Raw genomic sequence first — 19,936 nt, forward strand, 5'->3', positions numbered from 1 at the left:
TTTCTGATGGAATTGTGGCACCCTTGTTGAAATTCAGTTGTCTCTAAACGTGAGGGTTTGTTTCTGGCCTCTCAGTTGTATTCCATTGTACTTTCAAGGTTTTTTTATTCTTATGATGTCTGTTCTTACACCTTAGTAGCATAGTACGATATTGTGATTTATAAGAAAGAAATACTCGGTCTTCATCCCTGTTCCTGGCACAGAGTTCCTAAAAGCCTTGCAAATTCCCAAGTAATAAGAGAGATTAAGTTGTCTTTTGTTACTCATAACAAGCCACTTCAACCATGCTTGAATTCATGTTAATGAGGTGACTTTTGGAACCCCCCCTGAGGAAGTAGGCTTGTTGCCAGGGATACCACTCAAGTCACTAGAGGGCTGTGACGTTAAGGCACACCCCTGGACCTCTAGGGAGGTGTGGGGGAGCCGGAGGTTCACTTAATTACTAATAGCAACTATTCCTACGTAATGAAGCCTCCATAAAAATCTCTGAATAGCACTGCCCCCAAACTCCCCTCCTTATTCTGACATGTGAACTTGTCTGTGACACTTTCTGGAGCCTGAGGGGAATTTCATCCTCTGCAAACCCCTCCCCTACAGTCCCACAAGTTCAAGGTAGAGAGAGAGCAGGAGAGGACTGAGCCGGTTCCTGAGAAGGGGGAGGTCTTTAGGTTTAGTTCACCTTGACACGTCCTGAACGCTGTTGCTTGTTTCTGTAATGCTGCTATTATGGAAACTTAAGTGCAGTGAGGGAATTGAGGTGAGGATGAGTATTGCACGCTGGGATCAACCTCCCTCCATGGCCCCATCCCATCTGGAAGCCAGAGCAGGCACCTGGGAAGAGTGGACCCTGATCCCTTCCCTTCCCCCCAGCAGGGCACAGACCGAGACCACCACCTCTCAAGAGAAAAAACATGTATTTTGGGAAAGAATGAAAATTGTGGTAGGAAGAGAAGCCATTAGCACATAGATGATCGGTTAACGTGAGAAGAAGCAGGTTTTCTTTCCATGAACTGAACTTTTTTTGGCACTACTTTCCTCCCAGGAAAGGCATGAGAAGCGCACTCTGGCTGACCAGAGGGAACACATTTTTGAGGACATGTTGGGTGATGGCGCAGGTGGCCTGAGCCACCGGCCACCCTTGGTCCATGCTGGCAGCGTCTGACTGGGGACTCCAGTTCCCTGGGTGGGAAGGCTAACTTGTCGCCCCTGCCTGTGGTATGCCTGCTCTTGTTAAGGTAGCTGTGGTCCTTGGGGCTGGCTTGGTGCCTGTAGGCTGTATCTTTCAACACCCGTCTCTGTTCTGAAGAGGAGAGAACCCTGTGGTAGTGGGAATGCCCCTCTGCTGGGGCCTGGAGCTGTTCTGGGTGCTGATTTAACTTTGAGGCACAGAGTCCTTGGTGAAGCCCCAGTTTCTCTCTTAGGACCTGTCCAACAGCTCTTGCAATCGCACAAGGGTCGATAGCCCTGCTCTCTACAACAGGTTTGCCTTCGATTGGTTTCTGCTGGTGAGCAGTGGCTGATGCAGGCTTGCCCTTTTGAAGGGATTCTTCTATTCCTTTGCCTCTTTTATCATGGCTAACGTACTGCCTCATCCTTTTTTGGCTTTCTGGTGAAAGCTGTCTCTTCCCTGGTGAGAGCTGGGGGTGTTTGCTCCCAAGGGACTCTCCTCTTTCCCTGACCTGAGAAGCGTGGCTCATCCCACTTGCTTGCGAAGCCTTTAGTCCTGAAGACCTTTCTTTATACTCTCCTGGTTTGGGCTTCCAATTGTCCTCCCTCCCCTCAGTCGAGGCAAACTGGCCCTTACACGGGTCCCTAACTTTTGGCTTCCTGGGTTCCTGTTGTTGCTGGTTGCTTCTCGTTTCTTCATGGTCTCCTGGTTGGAGGCTCCTAACGCACCTCCACTCCTCAGCTGGGGCAGGCATGTTGCTCTGGCTTTTTGTTTCTTCATGCTGTCCTGGTTGGGGCTTCGTGAAACCCCTCCACTCCTCAGCTGGTGCGAGCATCTCCCTCTGGCTCTTCATTTCTTCATGCTCTTTTGGTTGGGGCCTCTTAAGGTCCCTCCACTCCTCAGTTGGGGCAGACATCTCACTCTGGCTTTTAAATGGGTCCTGAAGTTGTGGTGTTTTGAATTTCTGCTGGCCCCGGCTGCTCTGTTCACTCACGTTGAGGTCATATGGCACCACCTGGAAAGCTGGTGCGTCCTCACTAGCATGTTCCCTCTGGGAACTAGAAAGAGACCTGTGAGAAGCCAAGATGTCTGAAGAAAGGAGCACATCAGTGTGATGGTCTCGAAGGAGCACATTGGTGGCAAAGTCCTGGAGGCGCACGCCAATGGGATAGTCTTGAAGGAGGATGTCACTGTGAGAGTCTGGAAGGAGCTCACCAGTGGCACGGCCTTGAGCCACCTGTGTTTTAAGGCATGGCTCCTTTGGATGTTGGGCAACTGACTTTGTTGGTGGCGACAGGGTTTTCCTAGTGGCTGGAAACCCCAAGACAGTCCCATTCTCCCAGCTTCTGCCCATGAGGTTGACTGTGGGCATCTGATAAGGCAGTCTGCCCTCCTGTCCAGTCAGAGGGGCCTCTGAGGGCCCATACCTGTCACCAGGTGAAGTCTTTCCCAGGGCCCTCTGGATTTCTGTATGCTCAGGTGAGGGAACAGGGAGGGGACTCACCAGGGTGGGAACTGTTGCTTTTGTTATCGCTGTCATTCCCTGATGGGGCTGAGGTTTTCCAGAGAGCTTATTAGCAAAGTTGGCTTTTGAGTGTGCTCTAGATTGACAGGTGGCAGAGGGGGAAAAGGTGGACCTTGGAGAGGACAAGGGTTGAGCCCCACCTGGCTTGAGATTTATGGGCTCAAAGGCCTGGTTGGGTAAGCCCCACCTGTGCCTTACCCGCCAGCTTATAACATGTGCTTCCAGCATCTGCCGAATGCTTGGACTGAGGAAGGAAAGCTCACGGGAGGAGTTTGCACAGGGTTTCCAATACTTCGAGGATGCTAGATTTCTGATTTCCTCGTGAGGGTGGGGCTTATAAGAAGCATAGTTGGCAGCAAGCCAGGATTGACGCACAATCACAGGCGTCATACCTTGATTAATCTGCCTCGACTTTGTGCTCAGATGGGCTTTCAAGAATTTTTCTAGATGTTTCTGCTCTGGGCTACTGGGTAAACAGTTTCCAGAGTTACTCTTCAAGGGCCTCATCAAGTATCTTTCTGACTCCTTTTCAGAGTTTCTTTGCAGAAACTTGACTGGGAGGCTGGTCCTGGAGGAAGCTTTTGAGATCCTCTTGAGACATGGCCTTAGACCCTTGCCGAAATCCTGCCCTGGTTGGAATTGCATTTGACCCTTCCTGTGGGATCTCCTAGGGCACCTGGACCTTGTCCTCTGTCGGTCCAGTCTCCTTTTGCCTGTAAAAGCAGAGGGCTGCCAGGGTCCCTGCTTGCCCTGTGCCTGATGAGTCCCTAAAAATTGGCACTGAGAGGAGCTCAATTCCAGAGACGGAGACAGGTGGATACTGCGGGCCAGGCCCCTCTTGGTTTGCTCTTTGATGAGCCTCTTTTGAAGATGTTGCTTCTGGAGATCAGGGCCAATTAAGTCCTCATGATGAATGGAAACTGCTGACCTTCGGGCCTGAGAGCGTCCCCTGTCTGGAGGAAGGGTGAGAATGAGTTGGTTAAAGCCTTTCTGAGATCTTTTGACCACAGAGGGTGAAGGCTCCCCACTTTTCAGTTGCTTCTGCAACAAGGGGCATTTCAGACATTGAGTTTCAGTGGGGATAAAATATAGTGTCTTGTTCTGAAAGGTAGGACAGTCTAGTCCACAGGTACTCATCTGGGGTGGAGAATAAGGTGGTCTGGATAGGAGAGAAGATGGGAGGTAGAGCTGGGCCTGGATCTGAGCCAGAGGTGGGGGCTGGCAGGGAGGCAAGTTTTGAGTGAAAGGCTGGGGTGGGACCCCCGGGCAGGGCAAGACTGGGGCCTGGGAAGCACCTAAAGGTATTCCAGGTTGAATTGAAACTGAAAAGCCATGAGAAACTCCACTGAATAAAACAAAGGGTGCCTGCTGTTGAGCAGAGCTCCGAACAGCCAGCAGGGCCTCGCTGTGCAGAGAGGGGAGACCCCAGTAGAGCTGGCTGTATTTCTGTTCCAAGTGGTCCCTCAAGACCTCGGAGTGTAAGAGCTGCTGAGGACCAGGTAGCCGCTCTAGCTGCTCTGTTTTGTCTTTCATGTTCCAGAAAGATTGAGGGGTTGTGTTGTCCTGCTCAGCACCCAGTGATTTCCACATATTCCCTGACGTGTTCAGGTGGTAGTCTGAGCTCATTTGTTCTGAGAATGACCCATCCTTTTCTTTCTCCTTACAAGTGTTTAGTTTTACTTTCTTGGTGACTAGAAGCTCCAGCAGCTTCTGGACTTCAGGGTTGACAAATAAGGGGCTACCAGTCTCTACCTGCTTGTCTGTGGGCCCTCCCGAGAACGGGGCCCCTGGTGGCTGGTGGGACAGGTGTTCTTGCCAGGACTTACTCTGTGATGAGGTGGGGAAGAACAAGGCCTTGGTAATCTTCCACCAGAAGGACAGGAACAAAATGTGATAGCATGCGAGGCCAAGACTCAAGATGGCTGCAGTGGTAGATGGCAAAAAAGAATTACCTGGAGGTGAGCTCTTTGCAACAGTGCCAAGGGTGACTCTCTTCAAGTTGGATTGGTCTTGAGGTTCTGTTGACAGGCTGGACGCCACAGGTAAAGAGCCCTGGGTCAGAGGAACCAGGGCAGCTGATGGGCACACGGCAGGAGCATCGTCTTCTGCAGGTTCCCTGCAGGGCTGGTGGGCTGCAGCAGGCGCTGCTTTGCCCACCTCACCGAGGGGGTCTTGACAGGAGAGCTGATGGAAGCCGCCCTTGTGAGGGAGCTTGTCCAGGTGGCTGCAGGAGACATGAGGCACAAGCTGCAGCCAGGAGCCCCCAGGGCCAGGAGGGCTGGGCAGGGCAGGCAGGGGTGGGCCCCTGTGGCCCCACGGCCCTCCACGGCCCCCGTGCTGACTTCACAGTGCTTCTGCTGTCCCTCACCCCGGGGCTTTAGACGTACGCTGTCCTCAGGGCTCCCCCTCGCATTTCAGCCCCAGGCTCGCTGCAGCCCAGGTGTCACACCATAGGCTTTGGGTGGAAGAAGAACCCAGGAGAGAAGGGAAAGATTCTTTACCTTTGCAGAAGTGAAATCAGGTCCCGAGCCTTTTCCAGCTCTTTCAGGGAATTTCTGCAAGCTGGAAATCAGCAGAGTGGGTCACGGTGGTGAAGGCAAGGGCCTAGGGGGTCTCACAGGAGGCTGAGTGCAGTGTCCCTTTAAGGGGACACCATTGGGAGATTGCAGCCCAGGCACCAGCGTCCAAAGCCACATGATCCCTGACAGCGATGGCGAAGCTCATGAAAGGGTTTATCATTTACAAAGTACTTCCATATCCATTACCCCTTGCCGTCCTCACATCCTCCATGTGGGGGAGAATGGGCAGGGGTCACCTTACAGAGGAATCTGAGCAAAGTTAAACAACTTGTCCACGGTTGGACCTGGAGGTCCCACCTCCCAACCCAGGCGCTATTGGTCCGCTGTAGCCCACACACCCCTGCTGGGCCACACCCTTTTCCAGGCCCCTCACCACTTCATTGTGCACATGGAATCTGGGAGGTATCTGGGTTGTTCTGCTCTCCTTCCCAGGAGCCTCCCTGAGGGTTCTGTTTCTTGAGGGACAGGCCCTGCCACTGGCCTCCTCGGAGCCTGTGGAGCTGGGCCCTCAGGGCTGAGAGAGATGGGGGCTAACCCTCGGGGCACACAGGGATGAATGGCACAACTTACCTTTCACAGCTCTCTTTTTCTCGTTAATCTTGCGTCTCCCCTTCGGCTCCATTTGATGCTGAGAGACAGAACAAATGAGGACCTGGGACCCAATTCTCACTCGCCCCTCTCTAGACAAGCATCAGACACTCAGTGTCCATGACATAATATGACTTTCTACGTTTAACTAACAGAGCTCTGTGGTTTTTCTTTCCTTTCACTCATTTTTTTTTTTAACATCTTTATTGGGGTATAATTGCTTTACAATGGTCTGTTAGTTTCTGTTTTATAACAAAGCGAATCAGTTATACATATACATGTGTTCCCATATGTCTTCCCTCTTGCGTCTCCCTCCCTCCCACCCTACCTATCCCCCCCTCCCCCCCAGGCTGTCACAAAGCACCAAGCCAATACCCCTGTGCCATGCGGCTGCTTCCCACTAGCTATCTACCTTACGTTTGTTACTTTTCACTCATTTTTAAAGAGGATAAAAATATTTTCTGTTTTCCTTCTCTGAAGAACATAAAGAAGGATTTTCAATGTGAGATTCACCCTGGATTTCTTTCGTCACTGTTCCTCAAACACACACATTCTCTCTGAACTACGGATTCATTCTGAGCTCCAACAGGTGCTTCCCAAGGCCAGGGCCACTCCAGCGCCGGCTCTGAGGCTCTCAGGGCCTCAGCACTGCCAGCAGATCAGCCCTCATCCGAGACACCTGTTCACAGCTGGTGATCCAGTGCTCATGGGCCTGTCCTCTGGCTGAGATTGAACTCGGTATCCAGTCCTCGACCTCTGGTCACTGTGTGTGAGACTTGCCCTGGAGCCCTCTACCATACCTGGGCAACTGGTCTGAGAGCTTTGGTTAGAAATCCTAGTGTTCACTCTATCCCCTGCCCAGACTGGCTTGTCCTTACAGGGATGATGTTGTATACTTGAGAATAGATGTCCTATTCTTTCCCATTTCAGGAGTCTCTGTAGTTGACTGAGAAAAGTGGAAATAACGATAGAAAAGAAGAGAGGATCTTGTGCTTGTGGGTCTGGCCCAAGGGTTCCTTACCTTCCTGATGTTTTCTTGTTTCCTGGGAGGTGGTGAAGAGACATTATTCTCGAGGTAGCGAAGTAACAGGAAATAGAGCCCCAGTCCACACAGGAAGGCTAGGATGATGTCACTCACACAGAGAGTGCAACTGGAGTACTGCCAAGTATCAAAAGTGCTTTTCAGAGAAAAGAGAGCATTCTCCATTATCTGAATCACACGGCTGCCAGCAGGCAACTGAGCACAGGGCATGTACTTGGAGACTAAAGCCCTAGGCCTTTATCATAGAGCTGTGGTTTGGTCACAAAGGGCTCCTGAGGGTGTGGGAGGGAGTAATAGAGGAGGAGGCTGTACCACGGCCCCTCCCTAAACATCCGCCCCACAGCTCTATCCCTCCACCCTCATGGGTCTTCTAGACCTTAGTCAATTTTCTATTCGTTCCACCTGGAAATCACATTTTTCCGGGTTCCTCAGATCTCTTGGGGATCTCGGCTTGAACCCACCATTTTCATAGCCTTTGAAACTCTGAAATTCTCCCAGGATTTTGGCCGTTTCCCAGTGACTTATACTCTCAGAATCTCCTTTGTTCACAATTCCATCGTTTTTTCATCTCGCATATTTACATTTCAGTTCTCAACTTCAGATTTGTTTAATTAGAAAAACCATAGCCCTCCTTGCTGAGAGGACCCCCTACATATGACTGAACCTTTCACGTCCGTCTTTGCTACTCACCATCTCTCTCGGGAAGACGTTCACACTCTTATGAACATGATGCTTCCTGGAGATGAGAGAAGGACGGTCATTGACAGGACTAGAGAGGAAGCACACCAGCTTCATCTAGCAGATCCAGATGGAACTCCAGAAGTAAATCTGACGGTTCCTACTGCTGAGCCTGACTGGGCTCCTAATAATGGAGATATGCCACACCTAGAGCATTATACGACGTGTGTCTCATCTTTGAAAGGGGATACCCTAGGCAAAAGAGCTTAAACAAAATTCAGGAGATACACCAAAATCCCCATGAGGATTCATCAGAGTCTCTAGAAAGACTTTATCAAGCTTAGAGGCTCCACGCGGATACAGACCCCGAGGCCCCCGAAAATACGGTAAATATGACCTTCATTGGGCAAAGCGCCCCAGATACAAGAAGAAAATTACCAAAGTTAGATGGTGCATTTGGAATGAACCCTTCTCAGTTAGTAGATGTTGCTTTTAAAGTGTTCAACAACGGGGAACAATGACAGAAGTAAGAGGATGCAAGATGGAACACAGCTTTTCTGGCAGCAGCATTGGATTCCTGGAAGGCGATTAACCTGAAGAGAGGTAAGCCGCCATTGGGGAAGGAACAATGTGTTTACTATAAAGAGGAAGGGCGTTGGAAAAAACATTGCCCTAAGCTAAAAACTAAGAAAGAAAACAACAAAAGAAAGATGGGAGCCTCTCATATGGTCGACAGATGAATGAAGAGGCCCGGGGGCTTCCTTGGACTTGAGGCTCCCAATTCCGATTTCCCCACAGGAGCCCTCGTAAGTTTGACAGTCGGGGACAAGTTGATTGACTTTCTGATAGGTTAGGGTGCAACATACTCTGTGGTAAACATCAAGGTGGCACAGAAAACATGTCTACCCATCTCAGTTATGGGAGTTTCTGGAGAAGTACAAAATCATCCTTTCTTACAACCTCTAGGATGCCATTTAGGGGACCTCAGCCCGAAACACAGTTTCTTATATATGCCAGCATGTCCAGTCCCTGTTTCGGGCCGAGATCTCCTTTGTAAGTTAAATGCTCAAGCAACTTTTTTGCCAGAACAGCTTGACATCAGGGTCCCAATGGAGCATGCTGTAAGCCTACAGATGGCACTCATGGGTGCCCCAGAAAAGGGGACAGAGCTCTCTCCCCCCGAGGTCTACGGAAAGGTAAGGCCAGAAGTGTGGGCCTGATGGCACCCCAGGGAAGGACAAAAATGCATGGCTAACACAAATCCTGTTAAAAAGGGGTGCTGGGACACCTAATCTAAAACAATGCCCTCTGAGTCAAGAGGCCCGAAAGGGAATGCAGCCAATTGTCAAAAAGTTTTTGAAAACAGGACTGATGATGCCTTGCAGGTCCCCATATAGTACTGCTGTCCTCCTGGTCAAAGAGCCAGACTCAACAGAGTATCACTTTGTCTAAGACTTGAGAGCTATTAATGAAATAGTCCAAGATCTGCAACCTGTTGTGCCTAGTCCATACACTCTGCTTACAACTGTTCTGGGAGAATACAGTCGGTTCTCAGTTTTGGACTCGAAAGATGCTTTTTTCTGCATTCCTATTGCAGAGGAATCAGAGCACAGCTGTTTGTTTTGAATGGCAGGACCCAAAAACACAGGTAGTCCGGTAGTATTGTTGGACAGTCCTGCCTAAAGGGTTTAAGAATTCCCCTACCTTGTTTGGGGAAATGTCGGCAGGGACCTTAGAAACTTAATATTGGATGAAGGGCTCTCACGCCAATACGTGGACGATGCGCTCATAGCAGGCCGTACTTACGATAAGTGTCTCCAAAATACCATGAGGACCCTGAACTATTTGGCCAGTCCTGGATATAAGGTCTCCCAGAGAAAGGCCCAAGTGTGTAAGCAACAAGTCATGTATCTGGGTTTTCTCATTTCCCCAGGACAGTGGCACCTTTTCCTGATAGAAAAGAGGCAGTTGCAAGTGTGGGAACACCCAAGACTCGCAGACAAGTGAGGGAGTTTCTGGGAATGACAGCGTTCTGTCAGATTTGGATCCTGAACTGTGCGCTCATAGTAAAGCCCCTCTGTGAGGCTTTAAAGGGTCACGATTTTGAGCCCCTTACTTGGACTACAGAGTGCCAAACAGTCTTTGAAACAATAAAAACAAAGTTAATCTCAGCCCCGGCTTTGGGACTACCAGGCTTAAAGAATCCTTTCATATTGCATGTCCATGGGAGACAAGGCGTAAGTCTCAGGTGTTAATTCAAACTCTGGGAAATATCCCTTGACCCGTTGCCTACTTCTCAGAACAACTAGAACAGACTGTTAAGGGATGGCCCCCTTGCCTTCAGGCTGTAGAAGCTACTTGTGACATACTTCAGGAAGCTGAGAAGTTCACCGTGGGGCAACCCACCACTGTGTATGTCCCTCACCATGTTCTTTCTTTACTGGAACAAGAAGGGGGTCATTGGCTTACTTCTGGGAGAATGGGAAAGTAGCAAGCCATTCTATGAGACAATCCCAACGTAAGACTTCAGGTCACTTCAGCCCTAAATCTAGCCACATTGCTCCCAGGTGATGCTGCACAATCCCCAGAGCATGACTGCCTACATGTCATCAAGTTAGTGTACTCTGGCAGACCAGACTTAACGGACCAACCCTTGGCAGAGCCATATATAGAGCTGCTCACTGATGGAAGCAGCTTCATGGACCAAGGTGTAGGTGGCACACTGGGTATGCGTTGGTAACTCTTGAAAAGATTGTTGTAGCAAAAGCCTTTAGTCTTTCCATTTAGGTCTGTTACTCATTTCGAGTTAATTTTTATAGATGGTGTGAGGCAGAGGTACAACTTCATTCTTTTGCATGGGAATATTCAGGTGTTCTAAAACCATTTATTGAAAAGAGTATTAGTTTTCTGATGGAATTGTGGCACCCTTGTTGAAATTCAGTTGTCTCTAAACGTGAGGGTTTGTTTCTGGCCTCTCAGTTGTATTCCATTGTACTTTCAAGGTTTTTTTATTCTTATGATGTCTGTTCTTACACCTTAGTAGCATAGTACGATATTGTGATTTATAAGAAAGAAATACTCGGTCTTCATCCCTGTTCCTGGCACAGAGTTCCTAAAAGCCCTGCAAATTCCCAAGTAATAAGAGAGATTAAGTTGTCTTTTGTTACTCATAACAAGCCACTTCAACCATGCTTGAATTCATGTTAATGAGGTGACTTTTGGAACCCCCCCTGAGGAAGTAGGCTTGTTGCCAGGGATACCACTCAAGTCACTAGAGGGCTGTGACGTTAAGGCACACCCCTTGACCTCTAGGGAGGTGTGGGGGAGCCGGAGGTTCACTTAATTACTAATAGCAACTATTCCTACGTAATGAAGCCTCCATAAAAATCTCTGAATAGCACTGCCTCCAAACTCCCCTCCTTATTCTGACATGTGAACTTGTCTGTGACACTTTCTGGAGCCTGAGGGGAATTTCAGCCTCTGCAAACCCCTCCCCTACAGTCCCACAAGTTCAAGGTAGAGAGAGAGCAGGAGAGGACTGAGCCGGTTCCTGAGAAGGGGGAGGTCTTTAGGTTTAGTTCACCTTGACACGTCCTGAACGCTGTTGCTTGTTTCTGTAATGCTGCTATTATGGAAACTTAAGTGCAGTGAGGGAATTGAGGTGAGGATGAGTATTGCACGCTGGGGTCAACCTCCCTCCATGGCCCCATCCCATCTGGAAGCCAGAGCAGGCACCTGGGAAGAGTGGACCCTGATCCCTTCCCTTCCCCCCAGCAGGGCACAGACCGAGACCACCACCTCTCAAGAGAAAAAACATGTATTTTGGGAAAGAATGAAAATTGTGGTAGGAAGAGAAGCCGTTAGCACATAGATGATCGGTTAACGTGAGAAGAAGCAGGTTTTCTTTCCATGAACTGAACTTTTTTTGGCACTACTTTCCTCCCAGGAAAGGCATGAGAAGCGCACTCTGGCTGACCAGAGGGAACACATTTTTGAGGACATGTTGGGTGATGGCGCAGGTGGCCTGAGCCACCGGCCACCCTTGGTCCATGCTGGCAGCGTCTGACTGGGGACTCCAGTTCCCTGGGTGGGAAGGCTAACTTGTCGCCCCTGCCTGTGGTATGCCTGCTCTTGTTAAGGTAGCTGTGGTCCTTGGGGCTGGCTTGGTGCCTGTAGGCTGTATCTTTCAACACCCGTCTCTGTTCTGAAGAGGAGAGAACCCTGTGGTAGTGGGAATGCCCCTCTGCTGGGGCCTGGAGCTGTTCTGGGTGCTGATTTAACTTTGAGGCACAGAGTCCTTGGTGAAGCCCCAGTTTCTCTCTTAGGACCTGTCCAACAGCTCTTGCAATCGCACAAGGGTCGATAGCCCTGCTCTCTACAACAGGTTTGCCTTCGATTGGTTTCTGCTGGTGAGCAGTGGCTGATGCAGGCTTGCCCTTTTGAAGGGATTCTTCTATTCCTTTGCCTCTTTTATCGTGGCTAACGTACTGCCTCATTCTTTTTTGGCTTTCTGGTGAAAGCTGTCTCTTCCCTGGTGAGAGCTGGGGGTGTTTGCTCCCAAGGGACTCTCCTCTTTCCCTGACCTGAGAAGCGTGGCTCATCCCACTTGCTTGCGAAGCCTTTAGTCCTGAAGACCTTTCTTTATACTCTCCTGGTTTGGGCTTCCAATTGTCCTCCCTCCCCTCAGTCGAGGCAAACTGGCCCTTACACGGGTCCCTAACTTTTGGCTTCCTGGGTTCCTGTTGTTGCTGGTTGCTTCTCGTTTCTTCATGGTCTCCTGGTTGGAGGCTCCTAACGCACCTCCACTCCTCAGCTGGGGCAGGCATGTTGCTCTGGGTTTTTGTTTCTTCATGCTGTCCTGGTTGGGGCTTTGTGAAACCCCTCCACTCCTCAGCTGATGCGAGCATCTCCCTCTGGCTCTTCATTTCTTCATGCTCTTTTGGTTGGGGCCTCTTAAGGTCCCTCCACTCCTCAGTTGGGGCAGACATCTCACTCTGGCTTTTAAATGGGTCCTGAAGTTGTGGTGTTTTGAATTTCTGCTGGCCCCGGCTGCTCTGTTCACTCACGTTGAGGTCATATGGCACCACCTGGAAAGCTGGTGCGTCCTCACTAGCATGTTCCCTCTGGGAACTAGAAAGAGACCTGTGAGAAGCCAAGATGTCTGAAGAAAGGAGCACATCAGTGTGATGGTCTCGAAGGAGCACATTGGTGGCAAAGTCCTGGAGGCGCACGCCAATGGGATAGTCTTGAAGGAGGATGTCACTGTGAGAGTCTGGAAGGAGCTCACCAGTGGCACGGCCTTGAGCCACCTGTGTTTTAAGGCATGGCTCCTTTGGATGTTGGGCAACTGACTTTGTTGGTGGCGACAGGGTTTTCCTAGTGGCTGGAAACCCCAAGACAGTCCCATTCTCCCAGCTTCTGCCCATGAGGTTGACTGTGGGCATCTGATAAGGCAGTCTGCCCTCCTGTCCAGTCAGAGGGGCCTCTGAGGGCCCATACCTGTCACCAGGTGAAGTCTTTCCCAGGGCCCTCTGGATTTCTGTATGCTCAGGTGAGGGAACAGGGAGGGGACTCACCAGGGTGGGAACTGTTGCTTTTGTTATCGCTGTCATTCCCTGATGGGGCTGAGGTTTTCCAGAGAGCTTATTAGCAAAGTTGGCTTTTGAGTGTGCTCTAGATTGACAGGTGGCAGAGGGGGAAAAGGTGGACCTTGGAGAGGACAAGGGTTGAGCCCCACCTGGCTTGAGATTTATGGGCTCAAAGGCCTGGTTGGGTAAGCCCCACCTGTGCCTTACCCGCCAGCTTATAACATGTGCTTCCAGCATCTGCCGAATGCTTGGACTGAGGAAGGAAAGCTCACGGGAGGAGTTTGCACAGGGTTTCCAATACTTCGAGGATGCTAGATTTCTGATTTCCTCGTGAGGGTGGGGCTTATAAGAAGCATAGTTGGCAGCAAGCCAGGATTGACGCACAATCACAGGCGTCATACCTTGATTAATCTGCCTCGACTTTGTGCTCAGATGGGCTTTCAAGAATTTTTCTAGATGTTTCTGCTCTGGGCTACTGGGTAAACAGTTTCCAGAGTTACTCTTCAAGGGCCTCATCAAGTATCTTTCTGACTCCTTTTCAGAGTTTCTTTGCAGAAACTTGACTGGGAGGCTGGTCCTGGAGGAAGCTTTTGAGATCCTCCTGAGACATGGCCTTAGACCCTTGCCGAAATCCTGCCCTGGTTGGAATTGCATTTGACCCTTCCTGTGGGATCTCCTAGGGCACCTGGACCTTGTCCTCTGTCGGTCCAGTCTCCTTTTGCCTGTAAAAGCAGAGGGCTGCCAGGGTCCCTGCTTGCCCTGTGCCTGATGAGTCCCTAAAAATTGGCACTGAGAGGAGCTCAATTCCAGAGACGGAGACAGGTGGATACTGCGGGCCAGGCCCCTCTTGGTTTGCTCTTTGATGAGCCTCTTTTGAAGATGTTGCTTCTGGAGATCAGGGCCAATTAAGTCCTCATGATGAATGGAAACTGCTGACCTTCGGGCCTGAGAGCGTCCCCTGTCTGGAGGAAGGGTGAGAATGAGTTGGTTAAAGCCTTTCTGAGATCTTTTGACCACAGAGGGTGAAGGCTCCCCACTTTTCAGTTGCTTCTGCAACAAGGGGCATTTCAGACATTGAGTTTCAGTGGGGATAAAATATAGTGTCTTGTTCTGAAAGGTAGGACAGTCTAGTCCACAGGTACTCATCTGGGGTGGAGAATAAGGTGGTCTGGATAGGAGAGAAGATGGGAGGTAGAGCTGGGCCTGGATCTGAGCCAGAGGTGGGGGCTGGCAGGGAGGCAAGTTTTGAGTGAAAGGCTGGGGTGGGACCCCCGGGCAGGGCAAGACTGGGGCCTGGGAAGCACCTAAAGGTATTCCAGGTTGAATTGAAACTGAAAAGCCATGAGAAACTCCACTGAATAAAACAAAGGGTGCCTGCTGTTGAGCAGAGCTCCGAACAGCCAGCAGGGCCTCGCTGTGCAGAGAGGGGAGACCCCAGTAGAGCTGGCTGTATTTCTGTTCCAAGTGGTCCCTCAAGACCTCGGAGTGTAAGAGCTGCTGAGGACCAGGTAGCCGCTCTAGCTGCTCTGTTTTGTCTTTCATGTTCCAGAAAGATTGAGGGGTTGTGTTGTCCTGCTCAGCACCCAGTGATTTCCACATATTCCCTGACGTGTTCAGGTGGTAGTCTGAGCTCATTTGTTCTGAGAATGACCCATCCTTTTCTTTCTCCTTACAAGTGTTTAGTTTTACTTTCTTGGTGACTAGAAGCTCCAGCAGCTTCTGGACTTCAGGGTTGACAAATAAGGGGCTACCAGTCTCTACCTGCTTGTCTGTGGGCCCTCCCGAGAACGGGGCCCCTGGTGGCTGGTGGGACAGGTGTTCTTGCCAGGACTTACTCTGTGATGAGGTGGGGAAGAACAAGGCCTTGGTAATCTTCCACCAGAAGGACAGGAACAAAATGTGATAGCATGCGAGGCCAAGACTCAAGATGGCTGCAGTGGTAGATGGCAAAAAAGAATTACCTGGAGGTGAGCTCTTTGCAACAGTGCCAAGGGTGACTCTCTTCAAGTTGGATTGGTCTTGAGGTTCTGTTGACAGGCTGGACGCCACAGGTAAAGAGCCCTGGGTCAGAGGAACCAGGGCAGCTGATGGGCACACGGCAGGAGCATCGTCTTCTGCAGGTTCCCTGCAGGGCTGGTGGGCTGCAGCAGGCGCTGCTTTGCCCACCTCACCGAGGGGGTCTTGACAGGAGAGCTGATGGAAGCCGCCCTTGTGAGGGAGCTTGTCCAGGTGGCTGCAGGAGACATGAGGCACAAGCTGCAGCCAGGAGCCCCCAGGGCCAGGAGGGCTGGGCAGGGCAGGCAGGGGTGGGCCCCTGTGGCCCCACGGCCCTCCACGGCCCCCGTGCTGACTTCACAGTGCTTCTGCTGTCCCTCACCCCGGGGCTTTAGACGTACGCTGTCCTCAGGGCTCCCCCTCGCATTTCAGCCCCAGGCTCCCTGCAGCCCAGGTGTCACACCATAGGCTTTGGGTGGAAGAAGAACCCAGGAGAGAAGGGAAAGATTCTTTACCTTTGCAGAAGTGAAATCAGGTCCCGAGCCTTTTCCAGCTCTTTCAGGGAATTTCTGCAAGCTGGAAATCAGCAGAGTGGGTCACGGTGGTGAAGGCAAGGGCCTAGGGGGTCTCACAGGAGGCTGAGTGCAGTGTCCCTTTAAGGGGACACCATTGGGAGATTGCAGCCCAGGCACCAGCGTCCAAAGCCACATGATCCCTGACAGCGATGGCGAAGCTCATGAAAGGGTTTATCATTTACAAAGTACTTCCATATCCATTACCCCTTGCCGTCCTCACATCCTCCATGTGGGGGAGAATGGGCAGGGGTCACCTTACAGAGGAATCTGAGCAAAGTTAAACAACTTGTCCACGGTTGGACCTGGAGGTCCCACCTCCCAACCCAGGCGCTATTGGTCCGCTGTAGCCCACACACCCCTGCTGGGCCACACCCTTTTCCAGGCCCCTCACCACTTCATTGTGCACATGGAATCTGGGAGGTATCTGGGTTGTTCTGCTCTCCTTCCCAGGAGCCTCCCTGAGGGTTCTGTTTCTTGAGGGACAGGCCCTGCCACTGGCCTCCTCGGAGCCTGTGGAGCTGGGCCCTCAGGGCTGAGAGAGATGGGGGCTAACCCTCGGGGCACACAGGGATGAATGGCACAACTTACCTTTCACAGCTCTCTTTTTCTCGTTAATCTTGCGTCTCCCCTTCGGCTCCATTTGATGCTGAGAGACAGAACAAATGAGGACCTGGGACCCAATTCTCACTCGCCCCTCTCTAGACAAGCATCAGACACTCAGTGTCCATGACATAATATGACTTTCTACGTTTAACTAACAGAGCTCTGTGGTTTTTCTTTCCTTTCACTCATTTTTTTTTTAACATCTTTATTGGGGTATAATTGCTTTACAATGGTCTGTTAGTTTCTGTTTTATAACAAAGCGAATCAGTTATACATATACATGTGTTCCCATATGTCTTCCCTCTTGCGTCTCCCTCCCTCCCACCCTACCTATCCCCCCCTCCCCCCCAGGCTGTCACAAAGCACCAAGCCAATACCCCTGTGCCATGCGGCTGCTTCCCACTAGCTATCTACCTTACGTTTGTTACTTTTCACTCATTTTTAAAGAGGATAAAAATATTTTCTGTTTTCCTTCTCTGAAGAACATAAAGAAGGATTTTCAATGTGAGATTCACCCTGGATTTCTTTCGTCACTGTTCCTCTGCTCAAAAAACACACACATTCTCTCTGAACTACAGATTCATTCTGAGCTCCAACAGGTGCTTCCCAAGGCCAGGGCCACTCCAGCGCCGGCTCTGAGGCTCTCAGGGCCTCAGCACTGCCAGCAGATCAGCCCTCATCCGAGACACCTGTTCACAGCTGGTGATCCAGTGCTCATGGCCCTGTCCTCTGGCTGAGATTGAACTCGGTATCCAGTCCTCGACCTCTGGTCACTGTGTGTGAGACTTGCCCTGGAGCCCTCTACCATACCTGGGCAACTGGTCTGAGAGCTTTGGTTAGAAATCCTAGTGTTCACTCTATCCCCTGCCCAGACTGGCTTGTCCTTACAGGGATGATGTTGTATACTTGAGAATAGATGTCCTATTCTTTCCCATTTCAGGAGTCTCTGTAGTTGACTGAGAAAAGTGGAAATAACGATAGAAAAGAAGAGAGGATCTTGTGCTTGTGGGTCTGGCCCAAGGGTTCCTTACCTTCCTGATGTTTTCTTGTTTCCTGGGAGGTGGTGAAGAGACATTATTCTCGAGGTAGCGGAGTAACAGGAAATAGAGCCCCAGTCCACACAGGAAGGCTAGGATGATGTCACTCACACAGAGAGTGCAACTGGAGTACTGCCAAGTATCAAAAGTGCTTTTCAGAGAAAAGAGTGCATTCTCCATTATCTGAATCACACGGCTGCCAGCAGGCAACTGAGCACAGGGCATGTACTTGGAGACTAAAGCCCTAGGCCTTTATCATAGAGCTGTGGTTTGGTCACAAAGGGCTCCTGAGGGTGTGGGAGGGAGTAATAGAGGAGGAGGCTGTACCACGGCCCCTCCCTAAACATCCGCCCCACAGCTCTATCCCTCCACCCTCATGGGTCTTCTAGACCTTAGTCAATTTTCTATTCGTTCCACCTGGAAATCACATTTTTCCGGGTTCCTCAGATCTCTTGGGGATCTCGGCTTGAACCCACCATTTTCATAGCCTTTGAAACTCTGAAATTCTCCCAGGATTTTGGCCGTTTCCCAGTGACTTATACTCTCAGAATCTCCTTTGTTCACAATTCCATCGTTTTTTCATCTCGCATATTTACATTTCAGTTCTCAACTTCAGATTTGTTTAATTAGAAAAACCATAGCCCTCCTTGCTGAGAGGACCCCCTACATATGACTGAACCTTTCACGTCCGTCTTTGCTACTCACCATCTCTCTCGGGAAGACGTTCACACTCTTATGAACATGATGCTTCCTGGAGATGAGAGAAGGACGGTCATTGACAGGACTAGAGAGGAAGCACACCAGCTTCATCTAGCAGATCCAGATGGAACTCCAGAAGTAAATCTGACGGTTCCTACTGCTGAGCCTGACTGGGCTCCTAATAATGGAGATATGCCACACCTAGAGCATTATACGACGTGTGTCTCATCTTTGAAAGGGGATACCCTAGGCAAAAGAGCTTAAACAAAATTCAGGAGATACACCAAAATCCCCATGAGGATTCATCAGAGTCTCTAGAAAGACTTTATCAAGCTTAGAGGCTCCACGCGGATACAGACCCCGAGGCCCCCGAAAATACGGTAAATATGACCTTCATTGGGCAAAGCGCCCCAGATATAAGAAGAAAATTACCAAAGTTAGATGGTGCATTTGGAATGAACCCTTCTCAGTTAGTAGATGTTGCTTTTAAAGTGTTCAACAACGGGGAACAACGACAGAAGTAAGAGGATGCAAGATGGAACACAGCTTTTCTGGCAGCAGCATTGGATTCCTGGAAGGCGATTAACCTGAAGAGAGGTAAGCCGCCATTGGGGAAGGAACAATGTGTTTACTATAAAGAGGAAGGGCGTTGGAAAAAACATTGCCCTAAGCTAAAAACTAAGAAAGAAAACAACAAAAGAAAGATGGGAGCCTCTCATATGGTCGACAGATGAATGAAGAGGCCCGGGGGCTTCCTTGGACTTGAGGCTCCCAATTCCGATTTCCCCACAGGAGCCCTCGTAAGTTTGACAGTCGGGGACAAGTTGATTGACTTTCTGATAGGTTAGGGTGCAACATACTCTGTGGTAAACATCAAGGTGGCACAGAAAACATGTCTACCCATCTCAGTTATGGGAGTTTCTGGAGAAGTACAAAATCATCCTTTCTTACAACCTCTAGGATGCCATTTAGGGGACCTCAGCCCGAAACACAGTTTCTTATATATGCCAGCATGTCCAGTCCCTGTTTCGGGCCGAGATCTCCTTTGTAAGTTAAATGCTCAAGCAACTTTTTTGCCAGAACAGCTTGACATCAGGGTCCCAATGGAGCATGCTGTAAGCCTACAGATGGCACTCATGGGTGCCCCAGAAAAGGGGACAGAGCTCTCTCCCCCCGAGGTCTACGGAAAGGTAAGGCCAGAAGTGTGGGCCTGATGGCACCCCAGGGAAGGACAAAAATGCATGGCTAACACAAATCCTGTTAAAAAGGGGTGCTGGGACACCTAATCTAAAACAATGCCCTCTGAGTCAAGAGGCCCGAAAGGGAATGCAGCCAATTGTCAAAAAGTTTTTGAAAACAGGACTGATGATGCCTTGCAGGTCCCCATATAGTACTGCTGTCCTCCTGGTCAAAGAGCCAGACTCAACAGAGTATCACTTTGTCTAAGACTTGAGAGCTATTAATGAAATAGTCCAAGATCTGCAACCTGTTGTGCCTAGTCCATACACTCTGCTTACAACTGTTCTGGGAGAATACAGTCGGTTCTCAGTTTTGGACTCGAAAGATGCTTTTTTCTGCATTCCTATTGCAGAGGAATCAGAGCACAGCTGTTTGTTTTGAATGGCAGGACCCAAAAACACAGGTAGTCCGGTAGTATTGTTGGACAGTCCTGCCTAAAGGGTTTAAGAATTCCCCTACCTTGTTTGGGGAAATGTCGGCAGGGACCTTAGAAACTTAATATTGGATGAAGGGCTCTCACGCCAATACGTGGACGATGCGCTCATAGCAGGCCGTACTTACGATAAGTGTCTCCAAAATACCATGAGGACCCTGAACTATTTGGCCAGTCCTGGATATAA

At 50.1% G+C, this 19,936-nt stretch overlaps 2 protein-coding genes across 2 annotated transcripts; both read right to left on the minus strand.

The window, feature by feature from the left end:
• Window positions 1–596: 596 nt before the first annotated feature.
• Window positions 597–7,697, minus strand: LOC149748871 (spermatogenesis-associated protein 31E1-like). The gene is made up of 5 exons (XM_089912605.1): window positions 7,593–7,697; window positions 6,882–7,019; window positions 5,843–5,900; window positions 5,195–5,255; window positions 597–5,037 (listed from the first exon to the last, which is right to left on the minus strand). Exons 1-5 carry the CDS (start codon window positions 7,695–7,697, stop codon window positions 957–959), a joined length of 4,443 nt encoding a protein of 1,480 aa, XP_089768731.1. The 3' UTR covers window positions 597–956.
• A 3,743-nt stretch (window positions 7,698–11,440) lies between these two features.
• LOC149748872 (spermatogenesis-associated protein 31E1-like) lies at window positions 11,441–18,188 on the minus strand. Its single transcript, XM_089912606.1, has 5 exons — window positions 18,084–18,188; window positions 17,373–17,510; window positions 16,327–16,384; window positions 15,679–15,739; window positions 11,441–15,521 (listed from the first exon to the last, which is right to left on the minus strand). Exons 1-5 carry the CDS (start codon window positions 18,186–18,188, stop codon window positions 11,441–11,443), a joined length of 4,443 nt encoding a protein of 1,480 aa, XP_089768732.1.
• Between the last annotated feature and the right edge of the window lie 1,748 nt (window positions 18,189–19,936).

The sequence above is a fragment of the Delphinapterus leucas genome, chromosome 6 (genome assembly GCF_059928025.1).
Source record: "Delphinapterus leucas isolate spDelLeu-1000000601 "Yukka" chromosome 6, BTC_Dleu_Yukka2, whole genome shotgun sequence".
Lineage (NCBI taxonomy): Eukaryota > Metazoa > Chordata > Mammalia > Artiodactyla > Monodontidae > Delphinapterus > Delphinapterus leucas.